The sequence below is a fragment of the Drosophila virilis genome, chromosome X, assembly GCF_030788295.1.
Source record: "Drosophila virilis strain 15010-1051.87 chromosome X, Dvir_AGI_RSII-ME, whole genome shotgun sequence".
NCBI classification, from domain to species: Eukaryota; Metazoa; Arthropoda; class Insecta; order Diptera; family Drosophilidae; genus Drosophila; species Drosophila virilis.
Window position 1 is genome coordinate 27,591,700 of NC_091543.1, and position 19,449 is coordinate 27,611,148.

A 19,449-nucleotide genomic window follows, 5' to 3' on the forward strand; every position below is an offset into this window, starting at 1 on the left:
AAATTTCTAGTTTTGTATTTTAAACTTTTTTTTTTTTAGCAAAGAAATCAGATTCGAGTTTTGCTAAAGAGTATATTTAAAAATGTGTCGTGTGTGTTTTTTTTTTTCTTTTTTTACTTCTACGACTTTGTCTTCGCCTTCTCTTTATTTCATTTTTTATATAATATATTTGTTTTATTATTGTTGTTGAATGTAAATGTTGCTTTGCTCAGACATTGCACAAAAAACAATTTATTACAATATTTGATTTTTTTTCTAATTTTTTTTTTTTAATATGCCAATCGTGTTGTCAACTTTAAGAGCTCGTATCTATGTATGTATATTATTTGCTTATGCTTGCTTGTATATTTATATGTATATGTATATATATATAATTATCATTCCCCATATGTATGTATATATATACATATATAATTGTTGTAAAATATTGCTTGTGAAACGTTTAACTTGACATTCGTGTGTTTTCAACTGCGGCTGAAATATGAGTCCGCGCCTTGCAAAATTATTATTAAGTACGTTTTTTTTTTGTTTTGTTTCCTTTTTTTCTATTTAATTTTTTTATGAGTATTTTCTTTGTATTTGTAACTATGCTTTACTCATTCTTTGTATTACAATTGACTTTAATGCCTTGCTTGATGCCCAAAAAAAAAAAAAAATAACTTACTTACTGTTTACTTAAGACCCGTCATATTTGGTGTTAACAAACTTATTTTGTAGTTCTGGGCTAGGTTCTTGTCCAAGCCTCAGTTTAGCTATGTGTGTGTGTGTGTATGTTCTCGTCAGTATGTGTGAGTGTGTGTGTGACAGTGATTGCGTGGCTTCATGTTCTTAAGTGATATTTACACCATTTTTTTTTTTATAAATATTTTATGCGTCTTTGTGTTCGAAAAAAAAAAAAAACATATTGAAAATAAGTTTTTCTTTCGTTCTCATATATTTGTTAATTTTTTTTAGTTTTTATATATTTCATTTTTTTCCTCAATTTTTGTTACGTTTAACTACTAAAAACTACAGACACATTTGTTTTTGTCAGCTATATCACTTTCGAATTATTTAATTATTGATTAAATTTTTATATTCATTGTTTTTTTTTTTTTGTTTGTTTTGTTTTTATTAATATAATCGTGTGTTTGTTGTGTGTGAATTTTATTTATTTAAATGTTAGTATATAATTATTTCTTGTTTTTCGAAGAATTTCAGTGAGGTTCTTAGAAGCGTTTGTTTGGTTTGTTTCTTGTTGTGCTTACTATATATATATATATATATTAGCGTGTGTCAGTATATTGGTAGGTATATAGCTATATGCATACAAATATATATACATATATATGTATATAGATATATATGGATATATGTTGATATATATGTATATATGTGTATATGTATATCTAAGTTATTATTTTGATTTAAGTTTTTAGCTTTTTGAATTTAGGCGACAGTGTTCTTTTTTATTTATAAATCTAATTCTTCTTTCATTCTTATTTATGGTATAATTTTTGTTTTCTAATTGCTCGGTTTGGCGTGCACTTTTACTAGGTCGAAAAGAATTGTAAGAAAAAGTATATGAAATAAGAAAATATTGCAGCAATTGCATAGAAAACTTTATACGATTATTAATGCCGATAAGCACATTAGAGTGAATAATATAATTATTTTTAAATATATATAGATTCGATGCAGGTGCCGATACAAAATTTCGAAGTGTTCGGACAAATTGTAAGTCAAGGCCACAAAAGTAGCAAAATAAACAATAAGAATGCGTGTGAGCCATGATCAAAAGTTCGGTTTGTGGTATATGGCATATGGCATATGGCATATGGTATATGGTATATGGTATATGGTATATGGCATATGGTATATGGCATATGGTATATGGTATATGGCATATGGCATATGGCATATGGCATATGGTATATGGCATATGGCATATGGCATATGGTATATGGTATATGGTATATGGTATAATGGTATATGGTATATGGTATATGGCATATGGTATATGGCATATGGCATATGGCATATGGTATATGGTATATGGTATAATGGTATATGGTATATGGTTTATGGTGTATGGTATAAGGTATATGGTATATGGTATATGGCTTATGGTGTATGGTATAAGGTATATGGAATATGGTATTATATACTATGTATATATATGTGATAATGGGTATGGCATATGAGCATACTGTATGATTATGGTCATATTGTTTGGCTTGAAGTGCTTAAGCATGTATCGCCCCACTATAATTATAGGCATACATATATTTGTATATACTGTGTACGTCATTTTGGGGCTTTGCTGTGAATCTGTTTATGTATATAAAATAATTGAGTCTGCCTATGTGTGTGTGAGTGTGTGTATGTGTCTGTGTGCATGATTAGCCATAAGAAGTAGCAACTATGTATTCAAGTATATAGATAGATATATATATATATATATGTGTATGTATATAAATATATATAAGTAGATTGTAATAAAAGATTAACTGGGTTATTAAATTAATGCAATAATAAAGCTGAACCGCATATAGAATAGAAATTAAATCGCATGATGGATCTGTTTTTGGGGCTCTCAAACGGGACATTTAGTTACACAGAAAGATAGATGTGACAGAGAGCTGACTATTGTTGTAGTTTTTGCTATTGCTATTGTTGTTGTTGTTGCTGTTGTTGTTGTTGTTGTTGTTGTAGTTGCTGTTGTTGTTTTTGTAGCATATTCTGTGGCTGTTGTATCATTTTCCTGCTGATATTTACTCGGCTTTTATTTGTTGTTTGGTTTGTTGAAGGTTTGTGCGTTAACTTATTTCGTTTCCATTTGACTTTTTTATTTTTATTTATTTTTTGGATTTTTTTATATAAAAAACTGTATATATTTTATTTGTGGCGTCTATTGTCAAATTTACGTTAACTTAGGTATAAAAGCGCAAATCAAAAAGTTCGATTTCCAAAAAGCAAATAAAGCACAATTGCGTTCGATTTATTGCGCTCCCATCTCTTGTGCGTGTTTATGTGTATGTGTGTGTGTGTGTATAGGTAATGCCTAATTCAAAAAATTACGTTCAGTTTTGCGCGGCTTTTGCACTTGTCATTGATTAATGCCTGGTTTTGTTAATTAACGTTTGCTGTGTTTCTTATTGTTGTTGCTGCTGCTGTTGTTGTTGCCGGTTTCGCTGCATATTCATATGAGGTGTATATATATACATATATATAGATATATATATATATACATATATATATATATATATATATATATATATATGTATAAGTATTTATGGTATCAAGTTAAATCCATTTGGTTTCTTGCTTTTGTATATCAACAATTATTTTTAAATATTTTATATTAATTTTCATTAATTTTAATAAATGTCTCGAAGGCTGCGCTCGTTTGCATTTCGTTTTCTTGTGTGATTGTTGTTGTTTTTTCTTTTATTTTTTATTTATTTTTTTTTTATGGTTTTTATATATTGTTTTACTAATAATTGGTGTATTCTCAAATATTGATTTACGTTACTCGCATTTGTAATTCAATTAACTTGTTATGTTTTTTTTCTTCGTTTTTTTTTTTTGTAATTTACTTTAAGTTTTTATCGCTATGAACTGCGTTCTACTTACGCCACGATTTCGATTTTAGCCATATCTTGTAAGTACGCATATGTATGTATGCGTACATATGCACATACATATATTTGTAAATACATATATATATGTTGAAATATTTACATATATATTTTTGTTCTAATTGCATTTTCATCATTTTGTTTTTTTTTTTTTTCGTACTCTTATATATCAAAAAATTATCATTTTGAATGTTAATCGACGCGCGAAATCGAGAAAAAAATTTGTTCTTTTCTTTCCTTTGTTTTTTGTTATTTGTTATTATTTGGTTTTGCAAGTTTTGGGCGAGTCTGATTTCTGATTGCTTTAAAGATTTGGTATTTTTAGTAATTCATTGATTTATGTATATATAAGTATATTTGTGTGAGTTCTCTGTGAGAGAGTTTATAATGGTAACCAAAAACCAGAAGCGGTGTTGAAGTTGTTTTTTTTTTTTTTGTTCATGTCAAGAAACTTTTCTATGTTTTGTTGTTGTTGTTTTTGTTGTTTTTTGTTAGAGTAGTTTTTGCGCGTTGCTATTGATTTGTTTAACCACCACCTAAACTTAACGCCTGAACTATACGTGGATCAGCTTTACTACCCTCACGAAATTCTTCTAATGTTAATTTGCCATCATGATTCTTATCCATCTGATCGAATATCTTGTCCACTCGCTTCTGCGGCGTGTTTTCATCCTCCGACTGCGGCTGCTGGCCCTACATAAATAATACCATCAAATTCCTTAATTACCAACATTGCCAACATATGACAAAAGCTGGGTTAAGCCCAAACCAAAATGGAATGAATAAATGAAGAGGGAATCGTATTTACCACCATCTGATAGATTGCATCCACAATGTTATACATTTCCTCGCGCGTTATGTAGCCGTCATTGTCCACATCGTAGAGACGGAAGGCCCCTGCAGAGATAAAGAGCAAATGGAATATGCCAATCGGCATTAATTGGAGGCCGTATCCACAGTCCGGCAGGCATCAGAATGATTGCTCTCATTCCATGACGTGGCAGAAGCAAAATACTTACACTGCAATTTCTCGTCCAGGTTACCCTTCGATGTGACGGATAAGGCGCGTATGAACTCTTCGAACTCGATTGACCCATCCTGGGAAGCACAAACAGAAACAACACAAAAGAAAGAAGCGAAACAGAAGGAGAAACGACAGCAGAGCAAATCAGTGCAGACCCCAGACAGCTAACAAGTTTAGGGCGCCATCGAGGACGCCATCGCCAGAGCCACCGCCAAAGCCACCGCCGGAGCCACCGCCTCAGCTGCCGCCTTGGCACCCGCCGCCGTCTGTGCCACAAGTCATAAATAAATCTTTATGAGTCTCCAGCGGGATTGCCCTCAAAGCAAGGGTATTATGACTAACTTGCTAATAAATTCTCTATGAGCGCGACTTGTATGCAGGACAACATCTATGACTCGCTTCTAGATCTAATCCAAACTAACGCGACCTGACGCTCAGACAGTTACATTTTTTAAGCATTCCTTTTTTTCACTTTTCTATTAATATTGAAAAGCTTTTGGTTGTCTCCGAGGGATATACTATATTTTTTATATAGTTTTGGAAAATTTGTTCCCTTAAATAAAGAAGCGTAACCCTTGACTGTATATTCTTGGTCTGGTTGAGCTACAGAAATATTCCTATATATCATATGTCATCATATATCATATATTTCAATATCTTCGCCATTTCGATAATATGAATAAATATCAATGTTTGAAACATTGTATTCTTTAACATAACTCGGAGATTACAAGATATAGAGGCATTCGATTAAAGTATTTAGGTTCTACTATAGTAAGCACACATCCAAATATCCGTATCTTTCCGTTTCCCCAAAGAGTTAAAAATAAAATTGTATAAAGATTGGAGCTGTGGTATGTAAATACACTCAGATGCCATATCTAACCCCTGCAAATCTTATAAATATCGGACTATGAGCACAAAAGTTTTTGAAGAATGCGTTTTCCAACACTAGTCGATCAAAGATAGGAAGGTTAAATGTTTAAAAAGAATGTTGTGCATATGTACATGTTAATTGGAAGCAGGTTTCTTTTATTTGGAATAAAACATACTCATAATTCAAATTGAATTAATTTCAGATTTGAAATATATGTTGAATACTGAACGCTAGAACGCTTTACAGGGTATTTAGACATGCACACACATACACACAATCAGGCCTTAAACAATTCGTGCCTCACTCTACTGTTCGAACCATTTTTGGCTAATTGGCCTAAATCGTCAACTTTTGCGCTCGAGTTGCGTACAAATTCATCAATGTCAAAGCGACTGCTTGGCAGGCTGACTGCCTGACTGGCTGACTGTTGTGTGATGGCAGCAGGATGGCGGGTTGGCGGGTTGGCGGAATGGTGGGGTGGCGGGGTGGCAGCTGTACAGCCACAAGGACATAAGCTGATGGCCTTAATACTCACATTGTTCTCGTCGAAGACACGAAACACAAGCGATGCAAATTTACTGGGATCGCCTTGTGGGAAAAATTGTTTGTAGATTTTGATAAAACCCTGGCAGAGAGATGAGAAACAATTAGGACGTTGCGGGTGTGGCTCAATAAGGTGTTCGTGTCCGTGTCTCTCTCTGTGTGTGTGTTTCCGTGTGTGTGTTTCCGTGTGTGTGTGTGTGTGTGTGAGCATTTCAAGTTGTCTTTCAATGAGGCGCGCATTAATAAATTTTAATATGAACAACAGTCGACAGCAGCAAGAACAACAGCAACAGCAACAACAGCGAAAGCGACAGCAACAACAACTGTTGCCGTCAACACATTGGAAATGGCCTGTCATTCATTTTGGTAGCAGGATGTGCCTCTAGGGCTCCAGGGAATGGGCGAATCTGTACATCCTGCAGTAACTGTCGTGGTTGTTGCTGTTACTCTGGTTGCTGTTGGATCCGTTGCTGTTTCAAGAAATTAGTGTTCACATATTGAGCAGATTAACTTAATTAACTGTATGACTTGAATGAATTGAATCAACTTAAACATGTGCTTAGTGTGCATGTGTGCGTGTGTATGCGTGTGTGTATCTGTGTGTGCTACCTACTTGCTCAGTGAGTAAACCATTCGGACAGTCTTTTAGAAATCCTTTGTGCCTAAAATTGTGTTTGGCAAATGTTTACAATTAGAACGCATTATTTATATTTATTTTCCGCTCATTTCCAATTCCCATACTCACCATTGACGTATTTCTTTTTCTGTAACTGAAATCGAAACAGGAAAATAATGTCTATTAAAATGCTTGAACATTTTATGTATGCAGTATGCGGATGAGCAAAGAACAGATATCCACATATACTTAATCCCAATACATAATATCATATGAAATACGAAATGAAACTAAAGACATTTGCTGACAAGAACTTAAAATAAATGTCTTAATATTATTATGTATAAGCTTATGCACCAGAGCTCCGATTGTCGCAATGCAAACCAAAGATCCGATCGCTTGCATTTGATTAAGAATAATATTTGGCTAATACTAAAAGTCTCTCAGGCATATAGCTCGGGTATTGCATGTTCCCCAACATGAGATAAGTCAATTTTAAGCACATATAGAAAGCGTTCTATATTATTGATATAAGTTTGACTCGGAAATGTTGCTATTTTTAAAATTGATTTTAAGCTTATTTGAAGCAGCCTCACTTTAAGCTGGAATTGAAATATTTTGTTTGTCAGGAACGTTAAACCGCATGAGTTGAATAAACAAGAGTCGAATCTAATCCTTAGCCCCTTGAAAGAAAAAATGAATTGCCATGAAACGAAAATGATTTAAAATATTCGGACTTTTATAAATGCCAAGGTATTCATTTTGTTTACAATTCATTCCTGACTAAATAGGTAGAAGGACCCAAGCTGGTTATCTTTCCTTAAAAGACTCCACACATAAACAATTGAAAATAAGCCACATGTGTTACTTCTACTGAAACACGCCCGTTACCCGTCAGCCCCTTACCTATGAGCTGTGCCGGAGGAGCTGATGCACGCGTGTGTACTTACATTTTACTCATTGTCTAGTGGCCACGCCCAAGACAAACAAATTTTGACCTCTATGCATTACAATTTCTATATACTGGCTGGGTTTTTTTTTTTTATTTTTTTTTTTTTTTGTTTTCTTATTATTATTATTTTCGGGCATGGTTGCCATCACCGTGGCCTAATGGCCGTTTACGAAACGTTTAAGCTAAGGTCTCCCGATCCCCGGCCGGGCCGGTCAGCTCCCACTGAGACCGTTATGGGCGTGTGAATGGCGCACATGTTACGCCGACCCGCCCACAAGTTCTGGCTAGTGAGAAGTGCTGGGAGCAAGTGAGGGATCTTGCGGCAGCAAAGTTTAAGACCAAAACATAAATTCACGCAAAATTACACACATTGGAATTGCTCTTAACAGCTGAAGCCGGAGCCAGGAACGGGGCCCGGGACCGAGGCCAGGGCCAATAGCCACAGCCTGGCTCCCAGGGGAAGGTCGCTACCGCAGCCCCCGAGCAACAGAGCACCAGAGCAGAGCAGAGCAGCGAGGCAGAGGCTTAGAGTATTGACTGCTTTGCACGCTCAAATGGCTGCCCCGAAGCCGACCACTGTCATTTTTCATGGCATTGTGGTTCATCTTTAATGCCGCATCTGTGACCATCGGCAAGCCTCACAAACGTTCTGGGCGATTCGATTCGAAAAACCTGGTGATCCCTATGTGTGAAACCACGTCTCAATTACAAGCTCAATATTAATATTCAATATCAATACCAGCCACAAATACCAGCATTATTATCATTTTCTTTCTTTTGATATATATGTAGATTCATTGTTATTATTATCAACGAAACAAACAAAAAATACTTGTCAAATTCAAAAATACACATATTGTCTTCACGGGGGCTGCAAACTTGGCCCACCTTGATAGGCAAGTGATTAATTGCAGCTTGCCAAGCGATTCGCATGGCAGGCTTGTGGTTGACAAAACAATCATAACAAACAAAACATTTTAATTATTATTGTTAGCACCCATTTGAAGCTGCGACCTCCCGCTGGCTCATATGTACGGCTGCCTCGCGGCTAATGTTTCTTATTTTCCAAAGTTAGCTTAAATAATGCTCAGTTTTAGCCCAAAAGAAAGGACTTGGGTTGTTTGGTTACGTTTAGGCTTAGGTTTGGCTATTCTATAGACAGCTTTAAGGTTTGGTTCACAGTCAATAAAGAAATTGAAGTTCTTCTTGCTGCGTTTACGTTTGAGTTTTAATTAGTAATGTGGCGCAGTGAGCAACCCATTATGGCCGCCATCCCAGCACCGGCCCGCGGGCGTTGTCAACGCAATAAAATCAACAATTGCCAAAGCTGATACCGAATTGATTGGTAATCGATAGCGCGCGCCCGGCGCAAGCAGGGCGCCCAAGTGGGTATGTAGAGAGAGAGGAGAGGCTAAAGGAGAGCGTAAGCTACCCACAGCTCGTTCACATTCATCCCGTCTATCTATTCCGCCGGGCATTGTGTACGCTGGTATTGCGTCTATTATTGACGTGTGGCATGTAAAAATACAACAGCATTTACCGAACCGATGTGTGTGCGTTTTGTGTGTATTGTAAATAATGCGCATATTGCTCATACGACTTGTTGCCACCGCCGACTGTCGCTGTCAGTCGATAAAGTTGCGCCACTGTCACCGCCAAATGGTTGCCATACAATATCCTTTTATACGCTTCCCAAGTCATGCTTTTATTCGAAGTACGCTTTTAAAATAAAAACCATCAGGCATTGCATATCGGTTGTCGATGCCGTACAAAAGATACTCTTCCGGAAATCTCTGAGGTAGTTCATCTGTGCGTCTAAGAGAAGCCGCCGGCTCAACTTCAGTGGGACTCGTCAGCTTTAATATTTGCTTATCTCATTTGTTAGTGTTTTTACAACAAATATTATTTAGAAAACAATAAAGGAAAATCATAAAAGAATAATTGTCAACTACAATGCTGTCATATGTTTGTTTTGTCGCCACGCCCAAAATCGCGTCGGTGTGTGCTAATATGTTTATATTCTTAACCAATTTGATGGGACAGTAAATATATAGTATTATACATAATCTAAATTTAAAAGATTCCTACTAAAGCAAGCATATGAATATGTTTTACGCACAATTGGAAGTCTTATTGAAAGTTCCCAGACTAGCTTTGAGATAAATATGATTTAACTAAGATAGACAGACAGACATATATGGCTATATAGTATCAGCTCCTAAACTTGATCAAAAATAAACTACTATATGGGATCAGAGATGTCTACTATTATGTTTTGCTTTGGCGTATAGAGAGTACACTTTTGCTGTTTACCAGCCGATAAGATAATTTTCAAATATTTGTCACAAAAGCAGGGCTGCCAGCCCAAACAACATTTTCTGTGGTTCGGTTCACAACGCGAACCAACTCGCCTATTAAAATAAACCAATTGACCCTGAAGTATCTTATGCCTTGACTCTGTCTCAATGGCTTAGCATCTGATTTGATTCAAGGCACGGTTCATATTAAAAGTTACACTCAGATGATAAATGCATTGAAGTTACCTTAGGCACATTTTGGCAAATGTATCGCAGACTAAGATTATGTTTAGTCATTTTCCAAAGTCAATTGTTGTTAAAATAAAAAGAAAAATGCGTGTTTCAGCAATTGGGCAAATATTAGCTTGAGTCCCCCTGGTTGGAACACAAGAATACAAATACCTTTCCCATAAGCATGACATGTGGAATCTTTCTGAAGCATAGAGTATTTTGCTAATGCACCACAAAAAAAAAAAAAAAAAACAAAACAAAAACTTAGTTCTATGCCAATAAGTACTGTAACCTCTGGTATATGAAATTTGTTGATGTTAAGTGCGAGGCATGTTGTGGCATAGTTGAAATAACTCTTCCGATTGATACTCATGCATATTGTCTGACTGGCAGAGCTCAAGTCTGGGCTGGGGCGGCCAGGCGGATGCCAGGCGCATGGACTACGTGCGCCACCCGGAACCAATCCCAGGCGGGCGCATGCTGCACACTTGATGGTGCATTGAAAATTCCGCGGCAATTGTCGCTGGCATTCAAATAGAACCGCGCCCCATGCGAAACTGAGTGCCGCGCTGCATTTCTGATTGCCGTGCCTCGTATTACACACGCCCACACACGCACACATGTGCCCCACTCCTGGGCATACGGCCGTACATATCTATAGATATACGGGAATGTATCATGTACGAAATATACGGGCATGGGCAGCGGCTACATGAAATATTTGTGTAATCGCCGCCATCAATATGTGTGCTTACAACGCGATTTTAATTGCATTTTGTCTGTGTGAAGTCTGAAAACGTTTCAGATTCGGTTTTTGCTTATTTTTTGCAATCTTTGTATCTCCATTAATTTTACTATTGGGCAACACTTGTGTCTTTCTTTTTTTGCTTCTGCCGTGTCGCGGTAAACGCTTTAACCGCTTGGCCAGGTGTGTTACCAGTTTTAAAGACAACTTTAGCCGAATCAAAAGTACAGTACAGTCCAAAACAATGTGTACAGCTGTCACAATAAGTTCCCGAAGGAGAGTAGTTAGACATATCCCATTGAGACCAAAGGCGGTTAGAAACAAGCCCCTCTGAACATAGAACTCCAATATTTTAACCAAATCAGTGGCTTAAATAAAAAATAAAATCTTTATCTAATCTTACTCAGCCAAAGAGCTTATATGCCTTGAGCTCCAATCATTCAATTTATCAACCTATGGTTGGTTAAACTCGATTGGGGTAGAGGTCAATATTAAGCCGCAACAGCTTTAAGATCATATATAAGGCTTTGCAATATTTTCAGTAGGTCGAGCGTGTTGAAGAACATAAATGTCAAGCACAGCCTCAGTTCAGGCTTGGGAGATCTGAGCTTAAAGGCTTTAAGGCTTTTATGCACAAGTGTTGCAAAACGATTTGTAGGTAGAACCTATTCACACTACAGATTGCACTTTATTTTTTTTTTTAATTAATATGCAACACAGCTAGAATTAAACCAGAACCAACAAATTTCCCAAATGAATATATCAAAATCAAAATCAAATTAAGTGATGCGGACGAAGTGTGACACATTTTATTAATTGCTGAGAGCTATCAAGCTGAAGTGCAGCAAATAATATAAATTCGACCATTGCATTTAGAATAACGTATAAAAATTACTCAAATTTAAAAAAAAAAAGAAAAGAATTTGCCAGTTTCAATTTAATGTTTGCAGCCTTGCAAATTTAGTGCAATTAAGTTTGAGCTAAATATCAACAATTGTTGGCTGCCGCTGATGGCATATAAATTAGTTCAAGTTGCAGGCGATGTCAAAAGCAAACATTTGGCGTGTGATGGTAACAGAATGAAAATTAAGTGCACCAGACACAATGCAACAAATTCAAACATCAACCCAGCTGCATAGCTGAGTTATAAGAGGGACTAGCCATAATTTATAACGCATTGATCTGGTTTTGATTCATTGTTCAGATTTATATGTCATATCAATTCGATTGAGTGCACAAATTCGCTATGCCTCAAATCAATTTTTCTTTAAATGACCTCCAAAACTGATTCATTTATTAACGAAGGCGGGCGTTATTCAAAAATCTCTTTGCACTCTGTACTCAAAGCAAGTTTCAGGGCACATGCTCTATCTGGCACAAGGCACCTGCACATGTTTTTTACCTGAGGCCTTAAATCCCCTGGCTAAGCCTGGCTATTAGGCGACCAATCTTGATACAACTTCAATCCAAATAAGCAATGGCAATCATTGTACAAATGCCCAATATATGTTAGATAAAATCTTACTTCGGCCGGCTAATGACCATGTTGTTGTCTTCTTGACAATTTGTACACACCTCTGTAGGTGCGTGTGTGTGGCAATGTGTTTTGCACCTGTCGCTTTGTTTGTGGAACAATTATAAAATCAATTAAACTTGTTAATTCGCAGGCTTGTATAACATGGCCCAAGACAAACACCTGTAGACCATGACGGACAAGCAGACAGACAAACAGAGAAACTGACTGAAACAGACAGACAGATAGATAGACAGGTAGACAGACAGACAAAAACACACACTCAGACGTACCCACACAACAACACATACGTATTATTTATGGAAGATTGTGGCTACGGCTGACCCAACGCTGACCCCTTACGGATTGCTGCCCTGCTCTGCCCTGCCCTGCCGTGCCCTGCCCGTCACTGCGTTGACCGTAATTTGTATCTATTTTATACAGACAATTTTGGGATTTGCACTTTATTGCTGGGGGTCATTCGATTTTCGAAACCCATACGAAACTAATCAAATTCCCAGCTATTTATTTATTTATTCGTGGGGCTCTCTGCCCCTATGTGGTCCGTGCAGTCAAAGATATGCAGAAAAATATATGGTATGTACTATATGTGAGCACAATATGTATTTGTGTAATTCCCAATTGATTGCCCAGCCAGCAAATACAATGAACAGCACGATAACGTGTCCAGGGCTGAAACTTTTCCATATCGCGCATACGACCCGTTGTCCCACAAAGTTCATAAATTGACTTCTAGTTCATTTGTTTGGCGAATAACTAAAATTTTGTTCGTTTTTGTTGTTGTTGTCGTTGCTGCTGTTTCAGCTGCTATCAGGTGCAGACAGTAATTTGAAATTTTCGTATGATGTCTTGGGCCAAAGTTTTGCGCAGCAAACTTTAAGCCAAGTGCGTGGCCAGCTTATGAGAAAGTTATGTTCCAAGAAATTTGGCCAAAGCTGCATTTGATTGCATTTGAGTTTGCCGAACAAAAGACAAAAGCTCCAAGAAGCCCGCACACAGCAAGGCTTTAACTTATTTAGCTTCTTCTTCATTTGCCAAAGCCGTTTCTTTCTCAATTAAATGAAATATTTATCAGCTAGCCATATATACCCAGCTTTAAGTATTAGGCTAGAGTATTAGACAGATTATTGAGCTGCATAGCAAAGTGTAAGATGGAATTCAAGAAATTGTCCGTGTGTGTTTTTTCCTTTTTTTTTTTAAGGAAAGCAAGGACACTGGAGCGAGAAGCAGGCACGACTTAAGGGGCGCAAGACAAATTGCTTGGACCAGGACATTAAGAACTGGCAACTTGGCAGCAATCTGTCAACACTTTGAGGGCGCCAGCAGCTACTCTGGCTGAAGCCCAACCAGGTGCACCGAATGCCCCCCGGCGGCGTAATTATTTATGTTCCCGTCTGTCGCCTTCCTCGCTTGGACCGCAAAAGGCAGCAGTAGCAGCAGCAGCAGCAGCAGCAGCGGAGCACGAAATACGAAAATACTTTAAAAAGCAATTAGTCAACAAAGTTTTTAGGCGCAAACTTGGTGACTTGCATTTTTAAGCAGCCCACAGAGAATAAAACTAGAAATAAAAATAAAGTACTTATAAACAAATATAGCAAGCAAGAAGATTCTATTTAAAACTGCGGCGCAGCTTTGATATGCCCTCTACACAGAACTTTAAAAGTCGAACCGAGCCACATATGCCAGATTTATATATATATATACATATATTCCTGAATCCAGTCTATGCGTCCATCTGTCTTTGGCTCTTGTTTGACAACTCTTAAGCCTATTAATGCAGCATGGCAAGCATTTCTCTGTTTGCGCATTAAATCCTCTTTACGTTCGCTTTATGGTTACAGGGTATTTAAAAAAAAATTAGACAAGACCCAGCTTATCCGTGGCAGCAACAGCAGGAGCAACAGGACTCATTAGCATAATAAGTTGGTTGAATTGGAATTATCCAGCACAAACAGCTGTCCTGGCAACCCTCACACTGCCCCCTGCTAGCTAACTTGTCTAAGTCGACTCTTTAACTAGTTGGGAATTATAAGCGGACACAAAGTGAAATTTGCCTTGCTGGCGTTGTTGTGGCAACATCCGACTCCACGCTTTTACATAAGGCACAGCGATTCAGATGTTTTGTTTGTGCCTTGGTCCTGCCCACAGCTCTAATAGATAAATGCCTCAAAAGACTGTGAAATAAAGGCGAACTCTTAACGCGGTTCGGCTGAGTGAGAGCAACAAATAATAAGTATAATATAAGCACTTGACAGGCGGCAGGCAACTAAACTCAATCAACATTGTTTGGATTGAGCCCGCAGCCAAGGTAAGGTCTATGCAATTTCTTAGTCAAGCATTGAGTGCCAGACCATTTGAATAGGCACTGGAAAATTCGGCAAATTAGCTAAATAAATGGTTTTTCTTTTCCACAGAGCTTCTTAAGTGCCACAAGTGCTACAAGATTTGTGTAGCATTCCAATTGTTTATTTTGATTGATGTGAGCTATAAATTTTGTGAAAAATAAAAATGGCAATCAAATAATTATTTTAGGCCCCCAAAAATATTATTATAATATTGTAAATATTCTTGATGGATGGCTGTATACTTACAGTATGTGTCGGTTGTTAAACGATCGATGGTATCCTGTTTCAATTTCGAGCTCTTTTTTCCCATGTTGTCGTTGTTGGTGTTGTTGCTCTTACAGCTGCTGTTGTTGTTGTTGTTGTTGTTGTTGCTGTTGTTGCCGTTACTGCTGCTGTTGCTGCTTTTTTACTGCAGTTGTTACTGCTGAAGCTTCACCTTTTGGCTGCACTTGACTGCTATTGCTTTTTAGTGCCAAACTTTTAAGTTTCACAAGTTTTCTTTTTTTTCAAAACTTTTCCATAAGTTTTTTAATATGCTTTATAATATTTCTTTAAATAATCAACAACAACAACAAAGATACACAAAAACTATAAAAAGTATTACGAACAATTTGCGACAATTCTCGCAAAGACTATTAATTTCATTCAAAATTATTTCTAACGTCAGCTCTAATTTTTACAACATTTTTGTGGCAGCTTGTTAGCCCCAAGAGCTGATACTATGTCTGGTCGGGTTGTCGGGTATTCCGACATTCAAATACTTAGATTAGCCGATTACGAATGCTGATAAGCGTCTCTCGCTCTCGTTTCTAATAATAGCTTAATACGTTGAGAAATAGGTTGTATGTGTATATGTACGTATATGTATGTACATGTGTGTGTATGTATGTAAGAATGCATATATGTTTGTATGTATGCATGTGTGAACGGCAGTAGCAAGCGCCGATCACGTTCGCTTTTCACTGTGCTGCATATTTATATAAAATAACGTCTTTTATTATGGGACCTTTCTATGCGATTCTCATAAATTCAATAAGTATTCAATAGGTATATGTGTGAGTATGCATGTGTGCATGTACAATGTTTTTATTTGACTGCGCTGCTAATTTTGAGGAAAAATAAGTTTTTTTGGCCTTCTACGCGTTTCTCATAAATTCAAGAAGGACTTACATGGTTTAAGTATTATCTAAACAAGTTTTGTTGGCAATTAAAACAGATTTATGTCCGCTTTTAATCTGTCCCTCTCTCTCTTTCCTCCGCTCTCTCTCTCTCTCTCTTTCCTTTTCTCGCTCTCTCTCTCTCTCTCTTTTTCTCTATCTTTCTCTTGTTCCTGCTTTGCTCTGTACCTCTTTTGTTCTGTTCGTCTCCCTGCTGCCAATATTCCTATGCATATTTATATATCAATACGGATATTTGCAAAGGAAATTTGAAAGTGTCGACGGGCTATCTGCTAGTATTTATAGATGACTATAAATAAAATATTATAGTACATTAATTGTGGGAATGACAATCAAAACAGTTGTATATTGCACGAAACCCAAGCTAGATTGACGGACTGACATGGCTTTCAGATTGATCAGTTGTATGTAGATGCATCCATCTGGCATAATGGATTACATTTCTCTCTGTTGACAATTCATTTGCGACGAATGTGTTTGTATATGTGTGTGTGTGTGTGTGTGTGCGTGTGTGTGCGTTTGTGTTAGAGTGTGGAACAGTTGTGCAATTTGCATGATATCCAACACTAAGCTGACAGTCGACACTTTGATGACTCTGGCAAAGCTTGATAGCAGCAGAACTGTGGGCGTGTCCAGCTGGCTGTTCAATTTGAGTAACCGGTATTGCCATGGCTAACAGCGAATAATGAAGACACAGACACACACACACACACACACAAGCACTCACACACAAAACATAATATAACACAACAAAACGCCCAAACAGCTCACACTTTTCACATTTCAGGTCAACTCTAGACTCGAACTTTGCATGACAGTTGCCAACGGCAACAACAACAACAACAACAGCAACAACAACTAAAAATGGCCAGAAAGAGATGCTGCTGCTAACAAAAGCGCATAAAAATGAAACTTAACCCTGCATATGTGGGTAAAGAGGGGCGTTGACTGTACTCTGTCTCTCTTTCCCGCTCTCTCACTATTTATCTCGCTCTCTCTGTCTCTGTCTATTGCCTCTGCCGCTGACGCGCATAGCATAAAAATAAGTTGCCTTTGTTTTCCCAGGCACAGACTCGAGCGACGACAATGACGGCAACGACGACAACGACGACGACGACGACGACGACGACGACGACGTTGACAATGTCGTCCGCAATGAGGCGCATAAAAATGCAATGAAATAAATGCTGTTAATTTCAGACGCAGACAAAAGCAACAGCAACAACTAGTTTGCGAGTCTGCCACCGAGTTGTGGCATGCAAAATGGCCGTAAAGCCGTAACAAAAGTGTCAAGTGCGGGCCAACAGCTAAAATCAAAACCACACACTCAGCCAGCCCACAAAAGTATGCAACGCTTTTTTATGGGCCACAAGCAGTTCGTGTATCACACTTATACGAACTTCAGAGCCAGCCGTACATAAACTCTCAACTTATTTGTGCTTAAAACCATATTCAAAGCTCGTCTAGCAGCTGCTTCTATTCTGAGCTGGATGCCAGCTGTCCCCATGTGGGACACTATCTTTGTGAGCACGTCTGCTTGCCTTTGGTTTTTGTAGATTTTTCAATCTATCGAAAGCATTTACGCTATCAGCTATAGACAATCAGAATTGTGTTTAAAATTAAAAGAAATACTTTTGAATAAAAAAAGGAGTACAATACAAGCATAATGTATAGAATGGAAAAATGCAGGCCAAATGATCATCAACAGCCAAGTCGATCTGTTCATGGCCATCAGAAGCTCGAGACAACTCACTCGTTAAGTAGGCTTCCTTTATATAAATATATTTGTTCTATTTTATATATATAAATACAATTATCGGACAATTCACACAAAACTTATTTAAAGTTACATTTCTCATCATGTGAAACTGGGAAAGGCACAGGCAGAGATGCCATCTGAAGTGTTTGCGGCGTGTGTGTTAGCTTTTTGATGTGTGCACACAATTAGGCACGAAACGGCAAGCTAGCTTGTACCAAATATATACATATATATATAATATATATATATGTATACTTTGCCTTGTTGTTGCATTGTTTTGTTTAATATCTGAATAGAACATATTGACTGCATTAGGGGAACAATGGCATTAAATATATATATTCGATATATATTGAAATTGCATTCCTAGGCTATTATTTTTAAAATCCCTTTGTCTTTGTTTGTTTACAAAACTGACAGCAAAACCAGCACCTGACTCACTCACACACACACACACACACGCACGCACATACACATGAAAACACTGCCTTTGGCTGCCCTTTTTTTTGGCACACATAGCATTTCCTAACTAAACACGACTTATTGTGTGCATGTATATGTGTGTGTGTGTGTGTGTGTATGTGTGTGCCTGTTATCTTGTCAGCTGTATATGTGTGCTTGCGTGTGTGTGTGCGTCTCTTTCTGTGTGCGTTCGTGTGTAATGCCTTGCGAAAAGTTTTCTCAGCATTTCAGTTTTCGCTTCTCGCTTTTGCGGAATTGTTCACACTAAAAATATTTTAACGTATATTTTTACGTTTATTTCGTTCACAGCTGGCTGCTAATGCAGTGCCAGTGCCAGACAGAGACAGACAGAGATAGACAGAGATAGATAGATGGCCAGAGCACCTCTCACACTACCCCACAACCCACCCAACCAGCCCCTTCGCCACGCCAGCAAACTTACCTAACCAAATCCGCGCCTCATGCTGACTTGTAGGTGTAACTCGACTCTTTTTATCTGAATGAATGTCTCTCTAACTTTGTCTTTGTGTGTGTACTGGTGTGTGTATGTGTGTGTGCTGTGTGTGTTGCTTTCGTTGTTGCTGCAACGTTTATATCTCATGCTGTTGCAATTTTATTGCTGCATTTCTGTGTTCATCTTCTACATTGCTTTAGCCTCACGGCGTCGGCGGCTGTTCCTAAAACGATGCAGCCTGCGCGTATGCTACACTTTTTTGTATTTTGCCGTTGCTGCTACTTCTACACTTGCCACCTTCTACACTTGCCAACAAAACTATTGCATTGCCAACTTTGTCGCATTGCCGCTGCTGCCTTCTAGCCCATAACCCAGCGAGTTATATGTATTAAATGGATTGTAAGTTATATTTCTGCAGCTCTCGATTGACAGGTCAGTCATAACAAATGCTCACATGAATGGGAATGCGAATGTGAATAGGAATGCGAATACGAGTATTCAAGTGCCTTTGCCACATTAATTTTGATACCCTGCACGCATCAAAATTGCACATCTTTCCCGCCCTATCTTTTTATATTTCTGGCCAGCCAAGTCCGACTTGCTGAAGAGCTATACAGTTTTGTTTGGAATAGGTATAAACTGTAATGGGAAATAACCATAAGATGTGCTTGGCTAAGTTTTAAGAGGATAGATGTATTTTAACATAGCTTTGCTCGGACCAAATTGTGCTCCACGAATTTGAAACCTTTAAATACCCATTCAACGTCCCCTCGTCTCAAACAAATTTTCATAGAGATCTTTGCAAATGAGCT

General features: G+C 37.6%; 1 protein-coding gene across 1 annotated transcript; it reads right to left on the bottom strand.

The window, feature by feature from the left end:
• Window positions 1–637: 637 nt before the first annotated feature.
• On the bottom strand, window positions 638–15,345 carry Frq1 (Frequenin 1). Its single transcript, XM_032440033.2, has 7 exons — window positions 15,031–15,345; window positions 6,810–6,834; window positions 6,678–6,726; window positions 6,057–6,146; window positions 4,640–4,718; window positions 4,429–4,517; window positions 638–4,313 (listed from the first exon to the last, which is right to left on the bottom strand). Exons 1-7 carry the CDS (start codon window positions 15,092–15,094, stop codon window positions 4,146–4,148), a joined length of 564 nt encoding a protein of 187 aa, XP_032295924.1. The 5' UTR covers window positions 15,095–15,345; the 3' UTR covers window positions 638–4,145.
• Window positions 15,346–19,449: the final 4,104 nt, after the last annotated feature.

Excerpts from the sequence above, each read along its gene's own strand:
- Frq1 (XM_032440033.2), bottom strand. The coding sequence starts at position 15,094 with ATGGGAAAAAAGAGCTCGAAATTGAAACAGGATACCATCGATCGTTTA. Across the intron at positions 6,727-6,809 it reads GAAAAAGAAATACGTCAATG|GCACAAAGGATTTCTAAAAG; the intron begins GTGAGTATGGGA and ends ACACAATTTTAG. Across the intron at positions 4,518-4,639 it reads CCTGGACGAGAAATTGCAGT|GGGCCTTCCGTCTCTACGAT; the intron begins GTAAGTATTTTG and ends TTATCTCTGCAG.